The sequence below is a fragment of the Aristolochia californica genome, unplaced genomic scaffold, assembly GCF_029961685.1.
Source record: "Aristolochia californica isolate CCGP_79_NKW_82.1479 unplaced genomic scaffold, dmAriCali1.0.hap1 SCAF_6, whole genome shotgun sequence".
In the NCBI taxonomy this organism is placed as follows: domain Eukaryota; kingdom Viridiplantae; phylum Streptophyta; class Magnoliopsida; order Piperales; family Aristolochiaceae; genus Aristolochia; species Aristolochia californica.
Window position 1 is genome coordinate 37,370,843 of NW_027182257.1, and position 20,442 is coordinate 37,391,284.

Below are 20,442 nucleotides of genomic sequence, written 5' to 3' on the forward strand. Positions count from 1 at the left end.
TTGGTATAACTAGATTTTGTTTTCACATTGATATCTGCATACAAAGAGGCATTTATAAGATTTAATGTAAAAGCAAGTAATCTTTGCTCTTAAATCAATCAAATTAGATTGACCAATTGTATTCTAAATCCCTTTTAGGTCAAGGTACCTGTACCTAAAGCTGTGACCATAGGTCCAAAAGTGTTGGACAGGTACAGCAATTGAACTTTATGGTTATCAATTGTATATATCATTCAATAATTCATAGTAGAAGTTCTACTTCTAGGCTAATGACTCGGGAATAAAATAGTAACCTAAAATAGTGATTGTGAACCACTATAAAAATTCTAATGTAGTGGATGTACTTGTAAATTGCCCCCAAAAAGACAAGTCTATGAGCATACTTTTGACGTACACTATATATAAGAAAGGCTTTAGATAGCTAATACACTCTGCTCTTGGTCGATTCTCTTTCTGAAAAGGGACTCTTATCTATGGGCTGCTGCAGAACAGCTAGTTGGCAGCTGAAATTGGACCCACGGCACTGACATTGAGCAATCTTCAGTTCTTTAAAGTAGAAGTGCTTAAGCTGCCTCTGAACTCAAATTATCAAAACCTGGTTACTTCACTCCTCTAAGGCATCGTTCTCAGAAAAATAAGCACAAACATGACTAGGAAATAACTCTATGCCCTTATATACTGTATCATTATGTAGTACAAAGGATGAAGCTTCTGAATTTTCAGAATCACATCAGACCAGAAGCACTCCATATTTAGCATTTCAACAGACATTTTACAGTTTAAATAAATCATGTACAAGAGCCTACTCAAAGACACTTCGGCCTCACTGTAACTCACGATGTAGAGCTCCATGAGGTTCTCACTTTGCTTTCATCAGCTAAGTACCAGCATGCAGCACTTACCTTTTAAATGAAACATTAAGATAAGTTATGCCACACTGTAACTCACAAGAAGCACAAACAGAGACCCAAATTGTTTTATATCTTCTCCACATGCAATCTCAAAGAATTCCGAATAACCGTAGAGAAAAGCTTAAGCTTTTAACATCTGCAAATAGTCATCTATTATGGACATTGCCGATGACCTGTATCCGGAACCAAAGAGGTTATAGTGATTTAAATAATGATACAGCATATAGAGATCTCTCCTCTTCTCAAAACCTGGTTGTTTAGGCATCACCTGCACACAAACATGATGTGCTTCAATTGTTAAAGTAATTGATTTCTTTCATGCCAATAGCTAAGGTGATATTGTACAAAATTTGATTCTCAGTAATTGTCATATTGAACTTCAGATAAAACCACAATTATGCCTGAACCCCAGAGCCAAGCAAGTAGGAGAATTTGAACCCATACAGTTAACAACTAAAGCAGACTCAAGCATTAAATATATTGATTTAATAAAAAAAACTCTGCCAGGTTCAAGCACATCCTCTAAATTCAGTAAAACAATTTCAACATTTTGCCATAGTTCATATTACAATTTAAAATCCAGAACTATTTAGGTTACTTTACATGAAACCATCTAAGTATCTAGTCGTTTCAAAGAATATATGCTAAAGACTTCTGTCCTTTCTGTCCTAATAAAATGGGAGTGAGGATACCTCAAAATAGGCATTGTAGAATGCTCCACCAAACCCAGCACACCACGACATGCCAAATTCTGCCTCACTGTGTCCATCTATAGCAAGCCACCAATCATAAAAGTGAGTTTATTGTAGCTGCTTCCTTTTAGCCATCGTGTCTTACCACAAAAGGTAGAAAGCAAACGGAAAACAGAATAGAAAATTAGGTGCCATAAGAATGCCACACAGTATGAACTCTTAGTAAAAATATAGTTTTAAAGCTTCAACAACATCATATCTTACTGCCAACAGATAAACATGTTTGTACATTCATATCTTAACAGAAACTACTTCCTCCAACCAACCATCTCAGAACCATTTCTTTTTAACAGGATGCTTTCTTGCAAATGATGCCAAGCAGTCCATGGTCATCCATAGAGTTAACACAAGGACCTTAATGAACAAAGTAGGAAAGAGGTTTTGTAAACAACAAGTGTAAGTTTTGTTTTATTTAACAAACAAAAAAAAAGTGCAAGTACAAGGAAAAGAGAACAATGAGAGAGAGAAGAGAGAGTAAGAGTTTTAGACAAAAACTACATTTTAATGAAAGTTTAACATCATCATTAGAACCTTGTCCCTATTGTGCCAAGGTAGGTCAGCAAACTTGCACAGTTTCAGAAAGTAACTTATGTCTAATTATATAAGGCACCCAAACCAACAGCAACAGGCTGTAAAATTTTAGAAAGTAACTTGTGTCTAATTGTATAAGGCACCCAAACCTACAATAACAGGCAGGGTCCAGAATCACAGGCTCTCCTTTTGTGTCAGAGCTGATATTCCCACTCCATAGATCTCCATGAAGCAAGCATGGTTCGATTGGCACATCTTCGAAAAGTACTCTCATACTCTTCATCAGCCTTTGACCTGAACAAAAGAAAATCTAGAGAGTTTGTACTAGGCTAAACTACATGAGGGAATACTGAAAATAATGAAACTAAAATAATGGTTCCAACATTTCAGAGACTAAATTATTAAGCTACCTTTCTCATAGATGCTAGAATCCCCATACTGCTCCTTTGCTAACTTTAATTGGTAACACAATCTATGTTCTGCAAAGAACTCAACCCAGTCTGACATCCAAGTGTTTATCTGAGGAGTACTACAGACAAATATTATATACATATATGTTAGCACAGAATCTGACCTAGTGCGGAGCAAGGATGGAGCAATATCTAACCTGCCAATTGTGTTATTGACATCAAACCCAAATCCTTTTTCAGATTTTCCCGCTTTGTGCATTTCAGCCAGCTTCCTTCCAAGGAGTGCCTGATGGAAGAGCAAAACCATATCACATTTTGATGTCAATTTTAATAGGTTGGTATTAGGACAGCAATTTGTTCATTTGGATCACCTGATTTCCTCTGGAGGGGCCAAACTCGATGAACTCCATAATAATGTACGACCCACCAAGTGGTAGGGAACCCACCTACATTACTTAAGAAACAATTACATTTATTTTAACAGAAAGCACAAATTCTAAAGCATCTTAAAGATCAAACAAAGATGAAATCTCCCCAACCTTATAGGGTTTAGGTACACGGATTGACTTAGTTTCATACATTGCATTTAAACCGAGAGCCTCTCCCTCAAACATTGAAGGTCCAATGCTCCTAATTGCAAGGAAAAATATATGTTCCTTTACTCTCAAAGTAAAACAGTTTCAAGACTCATAGCTGTCAGATCATGGTTCATACCGATTAGTTTTAACAAAGAAAGAACCTGCATCTGTATCGTATCGACTGGCGAGGTTTATGCAACCGCCACCAACAGACCGGATTCCAGTAATTGTTTCGGCCTTTCCTTCTGTAAGTATCCATTCACGGATTGGGTCCTCACTGGGAGCGGCCACTGTTTGAGTAAATTACATTATTAGTGGAATCATCAAAGCCCAACAAGATCAGGGGATTCTTCTTTCAATTTACGGCGTAGCTGGCGGATTATCAGCGCAGGTTAGTGTTGGTAACAATGAAAATTATTCCCCTCATTCAGGAAAAAAGATTGTCGACTTTCTGTCGTAGAAAACAAGATGGAAATTTCCAAAAAGGAATTGAAAATATCTGCCGTTTAAGAGAGAAATACATGAATTTCGCTTAAAAGCCATCTAATAAGTTGAAAAACAGCAAATGACAGCAGCCTCTGGCAGCAAATATAGCAAAAATGGGAACAAAGTAAGACGCAGAAACGGAGATAAGCTCTTTCTTACTTGCAACCATCCGGTAAAGACGGGGCCTTACACGACGGAAACGGCGAAGACAAGGAGAAGCCAGAGGAGAAAGGACACCCACCTGCGACATTATCTCCAAGCTTCATCCACGCATCGGCATTCGGTAATATGCTTCCAGGTGCCAGTAATACAGCCACCATGTACTCAAGGATCCCGCGAGAACACCGCACGTGTGCCATTATTCATTACCTTATACCTGTAATTCCTCCGATTATTCTGAAGTTTTATTCACTATCTAGATGTAAGCACTTAACCAATATAATCCGAAAAGATAGTCGTTTAAAGTGCGGAAAGCAAGTTTTAACACAGACCACAAACACTATCACCTACCCCCCAAATACAAATACAAAATCCCCTCGTTAAACATACGAACACACAGGGATTCGGACATGGAACGTGGGACAAACCTGCTCCGATACCATATAAGTACCTAACTAATACAACCCGAAAAGACTAGTCGTTTAAGGTGCAAAAAGTTGACACAGACTACAAACACTAACACAAGACACCTAATATGAAATACCACTTGGATAAAAGGAATAAAAGAATTAATCAAGTTTGATATTCAGCGAACTTCTGATCTTTGCAAGTAGTTCCTAAACCATTATATAATATTTGTTAAAATATGGTTTTGAAATTATGAATGTCCTAATCTAAGTGTGCTTAAACAATTAAAGTTTGGTTGGTTATCGACTCACATGACTAGAGTTTTTGAGTTTTTTAATTTGACTTCTACCCTAATCTTAAAATCTTTGTTCTCCTTCTATTTAGTAAGTTTTTCTTCTCAGTAACACAGTCTTCAATGTTGTTTTGTTTCGGGTCTTAACTTGGCAACTTGATTAATCGTCATTTTGTCTTGAACTTTTGCCATAGACCTCATAATATACGTACTGGAAGGTATATGTTTAGAATACACTGATAACACCGTTAATAGCACACTTTCAAGTTATCCATTTTATTATCATCAAAATAGTGGAGAATGGAGATCAATATAATTGTACCATTGGTAGAACATTATAAATATGTTGTAATTTTTTATCATTGTAACCATACTCATGAAAAATTAGGGCTTCAAACCAAATCCAAACTCTAAATTTGAAATCGTTGAAATTAAATTCCAAATATATAGAGGAATGCTAGAGAAACTAACCTCCCATATATATGAATTTTAAAATCCTTCTTAATCTCTCCTCTCAGTTCTATCACGAGTTGGGCGATTTTGTTGTATTATCCTGTTTTAAATAGAATAAAACCAGACATGCGGCCAAAAACTGGATTTCGTATCTCTGGACATCCTCTTCCTATCTTTGATCTTTACTCTTGAACAGAATTTCAATACAGATGAGAGGGCAGGAAGTGTGCGACCGTCCCTTTTGTATTTTATTGGAAGCCGGTCACGTCGATCACTGCAAATCATCTTAATAGAAAACAAGACAAGCCAAGATTTAACGATGAAATCGAGAGTAATTTTCTTGCAGAAGTGGGAGATCTCTGGATATCTCATCTCGCCGTTTAGAGCTTAGGACATAAACACCATGCGGTTGTTCAGTTTATGATTTCACAGGCGAGATTTACCCAGACACCGAAAGAGGCGAATTCAATTTGATTGGACATGGAATGAATCGAAGACAACTGCTCAAAAACGAAACCAAGGCAATCACTGCTTGAGACGATCAAAATGGTCCGGAGTGTTCTGTAAAATGTCATTCGAGACGAGACTCGATGGTTAAGTTTGAAACAATTCCCAGCAGCTTGTCCTGGACCTTCAGGAACCTTATTATCCGCTTCGTTGCACAGGATGAAGTCTAGTTTCAGCACTCTCGGCCGGACTGTTTCCAAGCTCCGGCTATCTAACTCTTCTGTCTGCTCTGGTGAATGTAGCATCCAGGTTCAGGGCATCTGTCCTATCCAGCTCTAGGTTAATTATCATGCTCGATGTGAATTCACGGTTGGGCAAAAGGAATTGATTTGATCGGTCGTTCGTAACCTCAGGGCTGTCCATTGGACGAAGAACGGAGGAGAACATGGGAGATGTCGTGTGTTTGGCTTCGAACGAATCTTGCAAGGATAAACGACAAACTGGACAGGTTGATTGCTTTTGAAGCCATGTGTCGATGCAGGGAAGGTGAAAATTGTGGCCACAGATGGGCATGATTCGTAAGACATCCTTCTCTTCGTACTCCCCTAAACATATCGAACACCTGCAATTGGAAACACAATTAAATCTGCAAATCGTAGCCTCGGAGAAGAAGACCAGTATTGTCTGCCACCGAGACAGAAAATGGGAGCTCCACTTACTGGGCGCCTTCTGCAGAAGGAAAAGCTTCCCGACTGAACTTCATCGTTGGAAATGAAGCAACAACCATTGGCTCCAGGCCTTCGAGAGTCTGCTCCGGCTGCAGTCATATTTTCAAATAACAAGTAAGAGTCTGTACTCCGGAAGAAGATACACAGCCAGCTAGAATTCTCTTTCAGACCAACATCGAAGGAAAAATCAGACACCGATTCAATCACAAAACAAAAACCCACATTTTTAATTCAACGATCTATTATATATACCAGGACTTGGCTACAGATAAACCTTACGAAGAGGGGAACTGGGGCACCTGATCAACTCACCTCGGATCTGAATTCGATACCGGACTCAACCGGCGACTCCTCAGCTCGGACTCTCCAACAGATCAATCTGATACAAACAAACAAGATAAAGGTGATGCTCATCCCAAAACCAATCACTGACGTGATCAGATTCATACCGGGGCCAAACATGGTTACAGCTTAGATCCAACAACGGTAAACGGATCTATCTCTCACTCCCGACGTGAAACGAAAACAAAAACATGAACCAGGAAAGAAAACGAACTTGGTTACAACAAAATCAAAAGCACGATTACCAATTGCAGAGCTGAACTTACGCTGGGGAAAATGGGATATGGATGAGAATGAAAGAAGAAGAAGGACATCTTGTCTCTTTGTTATTGGAATCGCATTCGGGTGGTCGCTGTTGTATGGGACCCTTCAATTGCCTGCCGTTTAAGATTTGGTTCAGAGGGTGTGGAGTTTACTGATTTCTGAACAACCGCGGCAACTTTTTTAATCTATCTGAGAGACTTCTTTTCGAGTTTTAGCTTCTTCTTTAATCTCCTTTTACATTGGCGTGGGTACTTTTCAAAGTACAGACGATCCTGGAATCTTTATATAGTATTACTCGTTCGTTATTTCTGATGTGAAAAGTCAGACATGGTTTCTATGAGTCTACGAGTAGAATATCCTTCGTCCGATGGCTCCCAGAGACGAGCCACGAGGAGAAACCGGAAATTCCAGTTTGACCAAGTTTGACATAAAGAAAGTTTTCCCTGACCAAGTTGGAAGGCGGCAGGGAGGGCAAAAGCCCTCTCTTATCTCCTAGCAATGGCCCCTTCTCCTACATCACAACAACTATTTTTTTTTACAAAAACTGTCAAAAAAATGAAAATTCCACCCAACAATTTCATTAAAATTTTTATAATACTGATTTTTTATTTGGTGATAAAATATTCTACCAATAAAACTTGTTTTTTGTTTTTATTATATACCTATTTGAAACATTTAAACTAATAAAATATTCTGAAAAATAATAAAAAGTAACAAAGACAAAAAATTTAAGATAAATTTTATTGACACACCAAATGAGGATGAATATACAATATATATTCCAAAGTTATTTGTCCAAATAAAAAAAACATATATATAGAAAGCTGATCCAATACGAAAAACCATTTGGTACAAAACATGATCAACTCTTATCTCAATCCTCTTCCTTTTGTACCCTAAAAAAGCCATCATGATCAATAGCCATCTAATCAACGACTTTCTCAGTCATCCGATCAACGATTATCTCTATTGTCTGATCAATGACTATCTTAGCTATTCGATCATGATCGAACGTTGGAGATAGCCGCTTCACATATTTTGCACCAAATGATTTTTCGTATTAGATCAACCGTGTGTGTATATATATATATATATAAATATAGATAGAAAAATAAAGTGCGATACAAAAATTAAAGACAAAAAAGTAGACATGATATGCAAGAGTAGAAAGAAGATGTGCTATGGCATGAAAATGATGTACCATTAAATGTAGAAGGAAGAGTGCTACTCACAACCATGTATTGTGTTATATGAGTCAATCATGCCTCAAGTCAGAGGATTAGCTTGTTCTGCTAACTCATAGACCTTGTATGTGTTATCTTTCCTTTCATTTGTGTTAACTCTATATTTGTCTTCTCCAAGCCCGGTGCCCAAGCTTAAATGTTGTGTGAATATACTTAAAGATGTGGGAAGAAAGGGTGCACCAAGATTATCCCCTTCTCGTAGCCAATCCTAACATCCAATACCTAGTTTACTATCTCCTCATAGTCCAATTCAACATCTATTGCCTTACTGTCTATGATGTTCTCATGCATTTTTTTTTTTTTAAGTTTGTAAATTTATTTCAAAAACTACATAAATCAAGAAATGGACTCTACCCACATATGCAACTCTAGGGGCTTCAGAAGTTGCGTCCCTTTAGTGAGTGCTCTTGAAAATTGACTCTATCTACACCTTCCACTTCAAATATAGCATAAAATAAAGTTAAATCACATTGCAGCAAGGAAGAAATGTTAAACTTTGCTTTATATAACCAAACATTATATGTCATAGATAATGTTAAAGAACAATGTATATTTACTTCGATAGAAGAGAACAATGTATTCGTATTATCTCAAACGTTTAGGAATATACTACTCATAAAAGCTCCGACAAATATTTTGGTGTCTTTTACTTTTTCTATTCCAAGCTTTTTGCATGCATGAATCCATACAACTATCAATCACCAAGCACTTTTGTATAAAAAATGATTGGAGAATCCACCGAATCGACTGTGATAAGAACATCTAATTATCTAAAGAGACAAAAAAGAAATACAAAAATAGTATCGCATTCATCACTGATGGGATCATTAATAGATAGAAAGGAAAATTCCCATTTAATGAAAGCTACCTACAAACCGAACACAACTTATACTTTCTAACATCACTTCCTAACGGTTTGCCTGTTCCTCTTCTTGAGGCCGGATTTTGCAACTTTTAGACTATGATACATTGCACTTACCCTTGCAAGGGCGGCTAGCTTCAAGTCAGATATGTAGTAGATATCAACAACCTGAGTACAAACAAGGAACTAGGTGAGTTACAAGCATTGGAGAATATAAAGTCCCCATAGCTAGGTAATCTAATTTAAATTTGATGCATCTTCACTAATTGTCCATATCCGATACTCACTCAACATATAAGAGCAAATTTCATGAGTTTAAAGCATTTCATAATCCATATCAATATAACTATCACTTCTATCATTATTACTTCCTCCATCATCTCCAATTGCCTTCATCCTCTTATTTTTACTATTTTCTCTTTTCACAATCAAGAATTTGAGAGTCCCACTAAGAGCTACAATAATCACAACTGCTTATGTTGGAAGATGGGCCTAAACCCACATGACCAAGGAAGGCCCACATATCCAAGTGTGTTGGAAGATGGGCCCAAGCCCATAAGACCAAGGAAGACCCACACATTCAAGAGATGTGGAAGGTGGGCTCAAGGTCCATGGACCAAGGAGAAGGCTCACAGGCCCATACAATGATAACAAAAATTGAAGTCTTATTCTTGAGTTGGTATCAGAGCAGGAGAATCCTTCTCCTGTCGCCGAAGAACTGAGCAGCAACTCTGTCCCGTAGCCAAAGAACAGAGTTGCTACCTGATCACCACCGATCTTCTTGCATCATGTTGAAGGAACCAACACCGATTATTCACTTCAATCCGAAAATTCTGGTTTTATTGCCAGCATCATTATTACAAAAGTAAACTACGATGTATGGTCCTAGATCATGGAAATGCAAATTGCAGGACGTGAGAAGCTCGAATATATTACGGAAAAAACACCACTCCCACAAGAAACTGATGTTTCCTATATGAAATGGTATGCTGAAAATCAAAAGGTCAATGGGTGATTGCTAACCTCTATGTCACCAGATATTATAAAGTGCTATATTCGGCTGCGTACCGCACTCAAAATCTGGAATGCTCCGGCAAAAGCTTTCTACGATGGGTCAGATGAATCATAATTATTTTTATTGAATCAAGAACTTTCTCCACCAAACAGACTGGTCGCCCAATGTCAAAGTATTATGGTGATCTTGTGGAAATTTTCCAAGAATTTGATCATCGTGACAGGATTATAATAAAAGATCCTGATGATGTTATCGCCTATAGCAAATCCATTGAAAGATTGTGTATACACATTTTCTTAAACAGATTGGATACTGAATTTGAACAAATCCGAGGCAAAATTTTCATAAAGGACCCGATATTGGATCTTGAAGAAGCATATGCTTACGTACGTAATGACTCTATTCGCAGAACGACTTTAAATAGTGAAGTTGATCGTGTTGGGCTCATATTCCAATACACTCGGATATGTGGGCTTTCCTTGATCTTGGACTTGGGCCCACCTTCCAACAGTCACCCTCAAGCTGGGGTTGAAAGAACATCATGAACTCCCAGCTTGCTGCAAATGGTGTATGAAATCTTCTCATATAAAATGGTTATCGCCCATATCTTCCAACAACTTATTCCTAATTTAAAAGATAGTTTCTGTAACAATTGCCTGACCAAAAATGTGCCTTAACAAGCTAGTGATGAACAGAAGATTGCCTGATTTTTCAGTCACTAATATTGTATTTATACATTTAACTATAGTGTGCTTCACAAAGCAAAAACTTCAAGGAAATGGAAAGGGAGAAGGAAGAGAATGAACAAGTGAACACGAGCTTTTAAAAAAATGGAGGAAGAAAAAGAGGATGCCACCAAGGGAAAGAAAAAAAAAGAATGGAAATCATAATGAGCATATGTGAAGGCTATTTGCCCCTATAAATGGTTATGTACAAAATATAGCACAGTCGTTGATGACATATTCCTTAATGCATCTATTAATAAATTGAAATAAAATATTATTTTAATTACTCTATGAACGAAAATGCCATCCATGTGAAATCTTTAAAAAGTAGAAACTAAAAAGCATCAACAAACAAACAATACATTTAATAGAATAAAATAAGATTAAATTGCTCTAACTTGAGGCCATTTGACCACAAAATGTCAAACATAAATTGCATTGAAATCAAACAAAGATATAAATCCTCTTGCTTATGCAAATTCTTAGAAGCCAAGCGTAACAAAGGTATTTAATTGAAGACCCATTTTACAATGGTGTTTCTTACATGTTAGTTGCTCATCACTGCACAAGAACTTTTTTAACAATGAGAACAATAGGTTTCATCAAACCCACTCTATTTTAATTTGCATTTGTAAATCTCAACAATACAAGTTCCATGTAACCAACACCATAATCTAAACAAGACATCAATATCATGCTTTCACCAGCAGAGCCATCGAAGAGCAAACAAAATAATCTCATTTTGTTTATGCATTGTGGTTACATAAACTTAGTTTATCAAACATGATTATGTATTCATTCCAATGAAACTATTCAGACCACTGCAACGCAAGTTAGGACAACTAGACACTATAATTGGGCACAAAAAAAGTTATAGTATATGAAGATGAAAGAAAATTCAACCTAAATACGAATTTTATCATGGATTTCAAAACGAATAAAAGAAAAAGATGGAGAAGATGAAAGAGAATGCTCACAAATATGTAGATTTACTTGATCGATAACAAGCTTTGTCATGAGACGGAATTCCTTCATCATTACAACTTTATGGAAAAGTTTTACAGGTCGGTTATGCTTTTTTGTCTTGGTAGTTTCAAGCACAACAAAAAGATCTTTTCCATCCAGCCGAATAAAAATAGTCTTCATGTTTGACAAGCCTAAATATATTACCATTACTTCAAAAAACAAGAACAACAATTTAAAAAAACTAAGTTGCCAAGGACATACCAGGATTCTTGTAGGAATTCAAGTTGAAGAAATTTTTCTTCTCCTTGTTGAACAAAACCATTTGGTTGCCACTCCCGAATTCCTTCACAAGGAAGGAATTATTTTTCTTCATGATCTCCCAAATAATATCACCAGGGGCAGAAGCCATTGTACCTTTAGGAAGTAATCGTAGATTCAAAAAATATAAAAGTATAACAACATCGAGGAAAACAACTCCTAGAACAAAGCCATTACAGTCAAAGAGAAGTCTACATATGAGTACTATTATGTATAACTTGGATGCTAACAAGAATTTGAGCTTCTTGCACTTATCAAATAAAAGCCAAGTTCACGAGATGAAACTAGATCATGCACCAAACCGAACAATTCAAGAAGGACACATCTTGGAATCGAATGTAAAGACTCAACTAACAGAAAACACTTACCAAAGAGAAATGCTACCAGAGCCTCTGAATGTCCTCTTCGGCTAGAGTACAATACCTTTGGTGAGATGTGAGAGGTTTTTGAATTTCAAGTTACAAAAAATGAGAGAATTTTTGGGTGGGAATGATAGATTTAGGGTTTAGGTTAGAGAAATTTAGGGTTGATGGTCCAAAATAGGGGGCGGCCAAGATGAGATGAGAGAAATTAGAATCAGTGAGAGGGGCGACGAGGTTGCGATGCTAGGAATTTAGAGAGAGGGGCGGCGAGAGGAACTATGACTTGGGAAAATAGAGAAAACAGAAACGGTAGGAAAAAAAGGCGGTTGAAGAAGAGAGGAAGAAAAACAATTGCAAAGAGGAAGAGAAGACAAGGAGGGATGAGGACACAAAGGAGAACCAAAGAGAGGGTTAGCAAGAAGATGAGAGGCAACAGACAATGGGCAGATGGACAACTAGCAGATTGATGGACACTGAGCGCAGGTACAAGAGAGTGGACAGTGAGAGCCATAAGAGTGAAACTGTTGAGCGTCAAGTGAAATGACAAGTGAAAGTGAATTCACTTTCACTCATTTTGTCACATGATCGACTAAAAGTGAATTACTTGCATAATTCACTTTCATTCCCCACTTACACAATGCACTAACGTTTTTGGGGCCACTTTCTCCAATAAAAGTGAATTCACTTCACTTGCAAAGTGCACTAACATGCCCTCACTTTCCATTTTACTTTCACTTTAAAAGTACACTCTGAAAGTGAAAGTACTTTCACTAGTGAAAATTATCCAAAACCTATTATTGTGCACTGTAAGTGGTGACTGAAAGCGAGTTACCTAAGGGGGGTTAGTCAACTTGATGCAAAAGATGAACCTTCTGCACTTCAGTCGCATTACTCAATTCATCTTCTGACGTCGTTAGTGGAGCACTAGTGCCTGATTCATGTTGATGAATCAGATGAACCTAAAAATTATCTCCACGGTTTAATTTCGGGAATCCGAATTCTGCAGTATATTGAAAATTATTCGGATGAAGTGGGCAGGACGTCTAGAACCCTCGTCAAAATTTTTTTTTCAGTGTCTCTGTTGTCCCCTTCCGTCTCGGTCTCCTTCTTCTCTCATCTCTTCTTCTTCCGAATTTTTTTTCTTCCCTCTCGGCCTCCATCTCCCTTCTCCCTTCTCCCTCTTGCTTCTCTCCTCTCCCTCTCGGCCTCCTGCTCGCTTCTCCCTCTCCCTTATCCGGCCTTTCTCTCTTCTCCCTCTCAGTCTCCCACTCCCTTCTCCCTGTCGCTATTATCTTTTCCCCCAAAACACCTCCTGATTTTGTTCAATTTCCCCCATTTTGATTTCGGTTTTCTTCGATATTTTACATTTCAGTGTCGATTTCTTCAATTCGGCTTTGGTTTTTCCCAAATTTCAGAAGGTATGCCTAAACCCTAATTTTTTTATTAATTTACTGTTGTATTTGATTTAATTTTAATTTATGTGCATAATTTGTATTGATTTTTGCATAATTGTGGGATTTAGGGTTAGGGTTTATGGTATTTATGGTTCAATTTCGTCTTTATAGGGTTTGGTGCTTGGTATTTAAGAGTTTAGGGTTTAGAGTTTTTATTTTTATTTTTTTTAGGGTTCTTGGTTTTTGGGGTTTAGGGTTTAGGTTCTGGAATTAGGGTTTAGGGTTTAGGTTTTAAGGTTCTTTTAAATTTTTTTTGGGTTCTCGGTTAGGGTTTAGAGTTTGGGGCTAGTCTAGTTCAAACAAGGCTGAGTCGCCTAACGGATGTCCATTAGCCAACGAAACCTGACCCCCATCACTGACGAGGTACAGTTCGTCATGATTGCAAAGTCATATGGGGCTCTACCAGCGGTGTTCGATGAATTTGGACTTGATGTGTGTATTTTTGTCGTGTTTAGTGCATTTGCAATGGAAATAGTTTGATTATTTTTTAAATATTTTTGAATATTTTTAAAAAAAATTAAGTTCTATGGAATGATTTTTCCATGTGGTGAGGAGATTCGGGTGTTATAAATATCCACCACATGGTATTTTATTTTTTGTGGTTTATGTTTCTGTGACGGGTAATGGTTGTCTGATAAAGTTTTTTCCATAAGGACCATCTTGGATTTAGATTATAAATGATTGTAAGAAGACCACAAATTGCTCGATCTTATAACATTTGGACCTTCGAAGAAGACAGCAAAATGCTCGACCTCTTGGCCAAACAAGTCAATATAGGGAACAAGTTACCCAACGAGGTTTGGAAACATGAGGTATATATGGATTGTGTCAATAAGTTCAATGAAGGCGCAATCAATAAAAAAACTGTTGAGCAACTCAAGAATCGAACAAGATCATGGAAGAAAATATACCAAACGGTAATAAGTTGTCTCAACACTAGTGGGTTCGATTCAGATGCAACCACACAACAAGTTACTGTATGTCATTCTGTATGGCAAGACTACATAAAGCTTAGTAAATCATGATGTACTTTAAAACATTTTGTATATTTTCCGCATTACTATAACTCTATTCCAAGATGTCTAAATGATATTTTATTCTTGTAGGAGCATAGAGATACTGAAAAGTGTAGACGTGAAGGTTGCCCCTTTCCGACAAATTGGCAATTGTAGTAGAAACTCAATAACCATGGAGACAACAAGTATAACTCCTATATATCTGGGCGATGAACTCCTCCGTGAGTCAGAACATGTCCCGATGGACGAGCTCGAGGATGTGAATGTAGTTAATGAAACTCCATCACCATTCATTAGCGAAAATGAGTCTACAACTGAGCAATCTCGAAGAAGTAATTTGTCATCTTCAAGTCGTCGTAGAAAGAGAAGTGAATTGTCCGTTGCTGACACTGGTAGATTCATTGATTTAATTAAGGACATCACTCAGACATTGAATAATGTTAACAAGCCTAAAGAGGGAGATGTCAAAAGAGATTGGGGCAAAGTCCTCAAGGAAATCCCAGACCTGTCGGCCCACATGAAGTATTGCGCTCTTGAATGGTTGGATATGCCAGGTAAGAAGGTCATGTTTACGGAGATGATAGTGGAAGAGAGGGTTGAGTGGCTTAAATATTGTGCAACAAAATTTTTGTAATGCGTTTTAAGTACACTATCTTCGTTGGGAAGATTGTTATGTATTAATGACGATGTTTGAATTATTATGTTGCAATACTTATGAGTATGGTTAATAATTTTATTTTATATGATTGTTATGTTAATATATTATGTGGATGGATATGGTGGATGAGTATATATGTGGACAATTAAATGGATATGGTTGCGTAGGGTTGTGATTGAAGGTAGGATGTGTGAGCAACAATATGAATATGTGGGAATGTGGATGAATATGGTTGTGTAGAGCTGTGATTGAAAATAGGTTATGATTGAAGATTGATGTTTATTTGTGTTTATGACTTTTAGGAAGAAACATGACTTTTAGGCGATTGAATTTGTAGATTTCCATGGATATTTTTGTCGCCATAGAAAGACAAATTATTCGGTTCACATGTATTCTTGTCGCCATAGAAAGCTACTATCTATGCCATTGCCACGTTCTTATGGGATTAATGGTCTATTGTATTTGCAAAAGGCACTAGACAATTCACCTATTAAATTTTGAAAAGTTTATAGGATGAATCAAATTGTATTTTGCAAATTGGTAGAGATACTTAATAGTAGAGGATTTTTATCAGCCACAAAGACTATCTTTGTGGAAGAACAACTTGCATATTTCCTCATAACTGTTGGTCAATAACAATCCTATAGTGTCATAACAGAGATGTTTAATAGATCGAATTGGACCATAAGTAGGTATTTCAATAAGGTGTTGGATGTTATTTTCAAACTTCACTCTAATTACATCAAATAGCCTTCGGAACGCACACACTCGAAGATTTTAAACAGTTCAATGTTTTATCCACACTTGTAACATCACTTGCCCTCTAACTAAATAATTTTAGATTAATATACAAAGTTAGCCAATATTAATTGAAATGGTACAATTAGGATTGTATTGGGGCTATCGATGGAGCTCATATCAAAGTGAACATCCCACTTGAAGAAAAACAAAGGTTTTGGAACAAAAAGGGTTATCTCTCACAAAATGTGATGGCAACATGTACATTTGACATGCAATTCACGTATATACTTGCTAGATGGGAGGGATCAACAGTTGATTCCCGTGTACTGAAGGATGCATTAACTCGCCGAGATAGACTATTTGACCCTAAAGGTAAATAATATATTTTTATGCATTAATTTTTTTATCTATTTTATCTTCAATTATTTTATGTAGAATATAATTTCTATTGTAAATAAATATTATCTAGTCGATGTCGGTTATGCAAATCTTCCAGGATTTTTGGCTCCATATCAAGGAACATGGTATCATCTGCAAGAATTTGGAGATAATATTCCTAAAAATGAAAAAGAATTACTCAACCAAAGGCACTCATCTTTGCATAATACTATTGAGCGAAATTTTGGTGCGTTAAAAGCTCGATTTCAAATGTTGAAAGGCACTCCTTCATTTTCTTTTAAGATCCAGAAAAAAATTGTAATTGTTTGCTGCATATTGCACAATTATATATATGGAAAGGATTACAATGAAATATTTGAATTGAAAGATGATGATTCAGATGACGAGCTCGGTGGAGGAGGTGATGGGGTCCAATTAGTTGCAACAGATGATGCAGACAACGATGATAACGATGGCCTAGGAGATGAGGATACCCAATCAACAAGCATTCGGAGGTAGCCTACATTAGAATCCACAAGAGCCACACAATTTCAAGATGACATAGCGACTTGCATGTGGAATGATAAATGATGGTTGTATTTTATTACTTTGGAACATGTGTCATCCATATGTACTAAACTTGTAACTTGATGATTTTAATATTAAAGGCATGAACTCGTTATTTGAATAATCTTTCTTAGGTTATTAATAAAAATGCTTTTATATATATATATATATATATATATTATTTAAAATTATTACTATATTGAACAAGATATTTAAGTCTAGTAAATAAAATATAGTTAAAGTATGCATTTGATCAATTAATTATTTTTAATTTTGTGGAAATATATTATTAATTAATACCACAAAAATAATCCATCTTGTGTTATTAATAAAATATTTAATTATTTATTAAATTTAATTTTTTAATTACTGTATTATATTAGTGATTTAATAGTGGTAATTGAAATATTGTTAAATCAAGCATTTGATCAATTATTTAGCTTTAATTAACCCTTTTTTAATTAATAAAATCAATATTTTATAGTGTGTTAAAGTATATAAAGTATATAAAATATATAGTGTGTTATAGTTAGCATTTGATCAATTTTTCCTGTTTAATCATTCTTTTTTATGTTGAAGTATATCATATGTTATTAATAAATTAATAAGTGAAATTATTATATTTGTTTATGTTATTTTTATCGTTATTTTTTTATAATTAATCATGTGCACAGTTAATTGGATCATAATTATTGTATTAATTTATAATAAAATGCAATCATTAAATATTAATTAATTAGGATATTATATATTTTTAGTTTTACATTAAATTACTTATTCGTGTAGTAATCATGTTTGTTTGACCTAATTTGGGGTTTAAGTAGTATGCTTTAATTAAGTATACTGTTACAATTTACTCATTCTCTTATTTTTTATATTTTCTCATGTTGGAGCACTAACACTGGAAACTGTTTTCCAATGCACATGAACTCGTCCACACTAAAACCAAGTTTGAAGATGAAGTTCATGTAGATGAATGAAATGAATTTGAAGCAGGAGATAAATTTGGATTAGTGAGGGGCGGCGAGGTTGCGATGATAGGAATTTAGAGAAAGGGGCGGCGAGAGGAACTATGACTTGGGAAAATAGAGAAAAGAGAGATGGCAGGAAAAAAGGCGGTTGAAGCAGAGAGGAAGAAAAACAATTGCAGAGAGGAAGAGATGTCGAGGAGGGATGAGGACACATAGGAGAACCAAAGAGAGGATTAGCAGGAAGTTGAGAGGTGACCAACGACGGGTAGATGGACAACAAGTAGATTGATGGACGCCGAGCGTAGGTAGAGGAGAGCGGAGAGTGAGAGCCATAAGAGTGAAACTGTCGAGCGTCAAGTGAATTCACTTTCACTCATTTTTTTCACTTGATCGAGTAAAAGTGAATTACTTGCATAATTCAATTTCACTCGCCACTTACACAATGCACTAACGCTTTTGGGGCCACTTTCTCCAATAAAAGTGAATTCACTTCACTTGCAAAGTACACTAACATGCCCTCACTTTTCATTTTACTTTCACTTTAAAAATACACTCTGAAAGTGAAAGTACTTTCACTAGAGAAAATAATTCAAACATGTTAGTGTGCACTGTAAGTGGCGAGTGAAAGCAAGTCACCTTTCACGGCGCTGCGACGAAGAAGACGCTACGCCGGAGGCGCTGCAACAAAGGCACTCTGACCGGGAAAAGGGGCGTTACGAGGGCTGCGACGGAGGCCAAGAGGGAGAGCAAGTGCGAGACAGAAAGAGGTAGGCCGAGAGGATGTTCGTAGCGAGAGGGAGAAGGGAGAAGGAGGCCAAGAGGGAGAAGAAAATACGAGAGGAAGAAGAAACCGAGAGATGAAAAAGGAAACTGAGAGAGAAGAGTGTAGGAAATAGAGGAAAAAAAATTTTGGCCTCCCGCGACGACGCGTCCTGACACTTTATTCAGATGATTTCCAAAAAATTACAGAATCTTGAATCCGGAAATTAAACCTTGGGCATCATCTTCGGATTCATCTGGTTCGTCAACATGAATCAGGTGCTAGTCCACCACTAACAATGTCAAGAGATGAACTAAATAATGCTGCTAAAGTTCATCTCCTAATTCAAGGGGGGTTAGTCGACTTGAACATGAAGATGAACTTTAGCCACATTACTCAGTTCATCTCCTAACGTCGTGAGTGGAGTACCAGACTTCAAGTCATCTCGATGATTAAGATGAAGCAGAACATCATCTCCACGTTATAATTTATGGAATGTGGTTTTCGCCAATCATCCAGATGAAGTAAATGTCGGGGTTCGAACCCTCGACATTTTTTTCCCCTCTCTCTCGCCGCACACCCCTCTCTCGCTCTCTTCTCATTTTCATTTTTTTCTCCCTCTCTCCTGCACCCCCGAGGTCTGTGCTCCCTCTCTTCTCTCGGACTCGCTCTCCGGCCTCCATCTCTCGGTCTTCTCCTTTTCATTTTGTTCGCCCTCTCTCCTGCACCCCCTCTCTCATCTCCGTGCCTCCCTCTCTTCTCTCAGACTCGCTCTCCGGTCTCCCTCTCTCGCTTCCCCCTCTCTCTTATCCCTCTCAGCCTCCCTTTCTTCTGTCTCTCTTCTCCCTTTCGGCCTCCCACTCCCTTCTCTCTCTCGCTATTCTCTTTTCCCCCCAAAACACCTTCCGATTTCGTTCGATTTCCCCCATTTCGATTTCGATTTTCTTCGATTTTAACATTTGGGCATCGATTGTTTAATTTCTACTTCGATTAGGCATCGATTGCCCCATTCGGCTTCGATTTCACCCTTCGGCTTTGATTTTCCCCAAATTTCAGAAGGAATGACTAAACCCTAATTTTTTTCCATTAAATTAGTGTTTTATTTGATTTAATTTTAGTTTCCTTTCCAAATTTGGCGTTTTTTGGTGCATAATTGTGGGATTTAGGGTTACGATTTAGGGTCTAAATTCTTAATTCGGGTTAAGGTTTATTTTTAGGGTTTGGTGATCGGTATTTAAGGGACCTGGAATTAGGGTTTAGGGTTTATGGTTAAGGATTTATGCTATTTTTAGGGTTTAGGGTTTTTAAGGTTTAGGGTATTCAGGGTTTTTAAGGTTGTGGGGTTTTGTGTTTTTAAGGTCTGGGGTTTTTTGGGTTTAGGGTCTGGACTTAGGGTGTAGGGTTTAGGGTTTAGGGCTTTTAAGGTTTATGGGGTCTATGGTTTAGGGTTTTAAGTTCTGGAATTAGTGTTTAAGGTTTAGAGTTTAGTAGGTGATAGGGTTTAGGGTTTAGGGACTTTAGGGTTTGATGGTTTAGGGTTTAGGTTTTATTAGGGGTTTTTTAGTCCAATTCAAACAAGGCTGAGTTGCCTCCTTGGGCATCCATTGGCCAACGAAACCCGACCCCCATCACTGACGAGGTACA

General features: G+C 37.0%; 3 protein-coding genes and 1 non-coding gene across 4 annotated transcripts; all 4 read right to left on the reverse strand.

Moving 5' to 3' along the window:
- Positions 1 to 676: 676 nt before the first annotated feature.
- LOC137935371 (protein-ribulosamine 3-kinase, chloroplastic) lies at positions 677 to 4,027 on the reverse strand. Its single transcript, XM_068780029.1, has 9 exons — positions 3,910 to 4,027; positions 3,319 to 3,472; positions 3,144 to 3,234; positions 2,976 to 3,050; positions 2,802 to 2,890; positions 2,605 to 2,723; positions 2,348 to 2,488; positions 1,604 to 1,680; positions 677 to 1,179 (listed from the first exon to the last, which is right to left on the reverse strand). Exons 1-9 carry the CDS (start codon positions 4,025 to 4,027, stop codon positions 1,033 to 1,035), a joined length of 1,011 nt encoding a protein of 336 aa, XP_068636130.1. The 3' UTR covers positions 677 to 1,032.
- Positions 4,028 to 5,549: 1,522 nt separating this feature from the next.
- On the reverse strand, positions 5,550 to 6,617 carry LOC137967105 (RING-H2 finger protein ATL39-like). Its single transcript, XM_068813541.1, has 3 exons — positions 6,468 to 6,617; positions 6,147 to 6,244; positions 5,550 to 6,049 (listed from the first exon to the last, which is right to left on the reverse strand). The coding sequence occupies exons 1-3, from the start codon at positions 6,615 to 6,617 to the stop codon at positions 5,695 to 5,697; spliced, it is 603 nt and encodes a 200-aa protein (XP_068669642.1). The 3' UTR covers positions 5,550 to 5,694.
- Positions 6,618 to 8,906: 2,289 nt separating this feature from the next.
- Positions 8,907 to 11,982, reverse strand: LOC137935372 (large ribosomal subunit protein eL28y-like). Its single transcript, XM_068780030.1, has 3 exons — positions 11,835 to 11,982; positions 11,601 to 11,764; positions 8,907 to 9,035 (listed from the first exon to the last, which is right to left on the reverse strand). Exons 1-3 carry the CDS (start codon positions 11,980 to 11,982, stop codon positions 8,907 to 8,909), a joined length of 441 nt encoding a protein of 146 aa, XP_068636131.1.
- LOC137935565 (small nucleolar RNA R24) lies at positions 11,085 to 11,175 on the reverse strand. Its single transcript, XR_011109267.1, has one exon. It is a non-coding gene; the product is annotated as a small nucleolar RNA R24 (small nucleolar RNA).
- Positions 11,983 to 20,442: the final 8,460 nt, after the last annotated feature.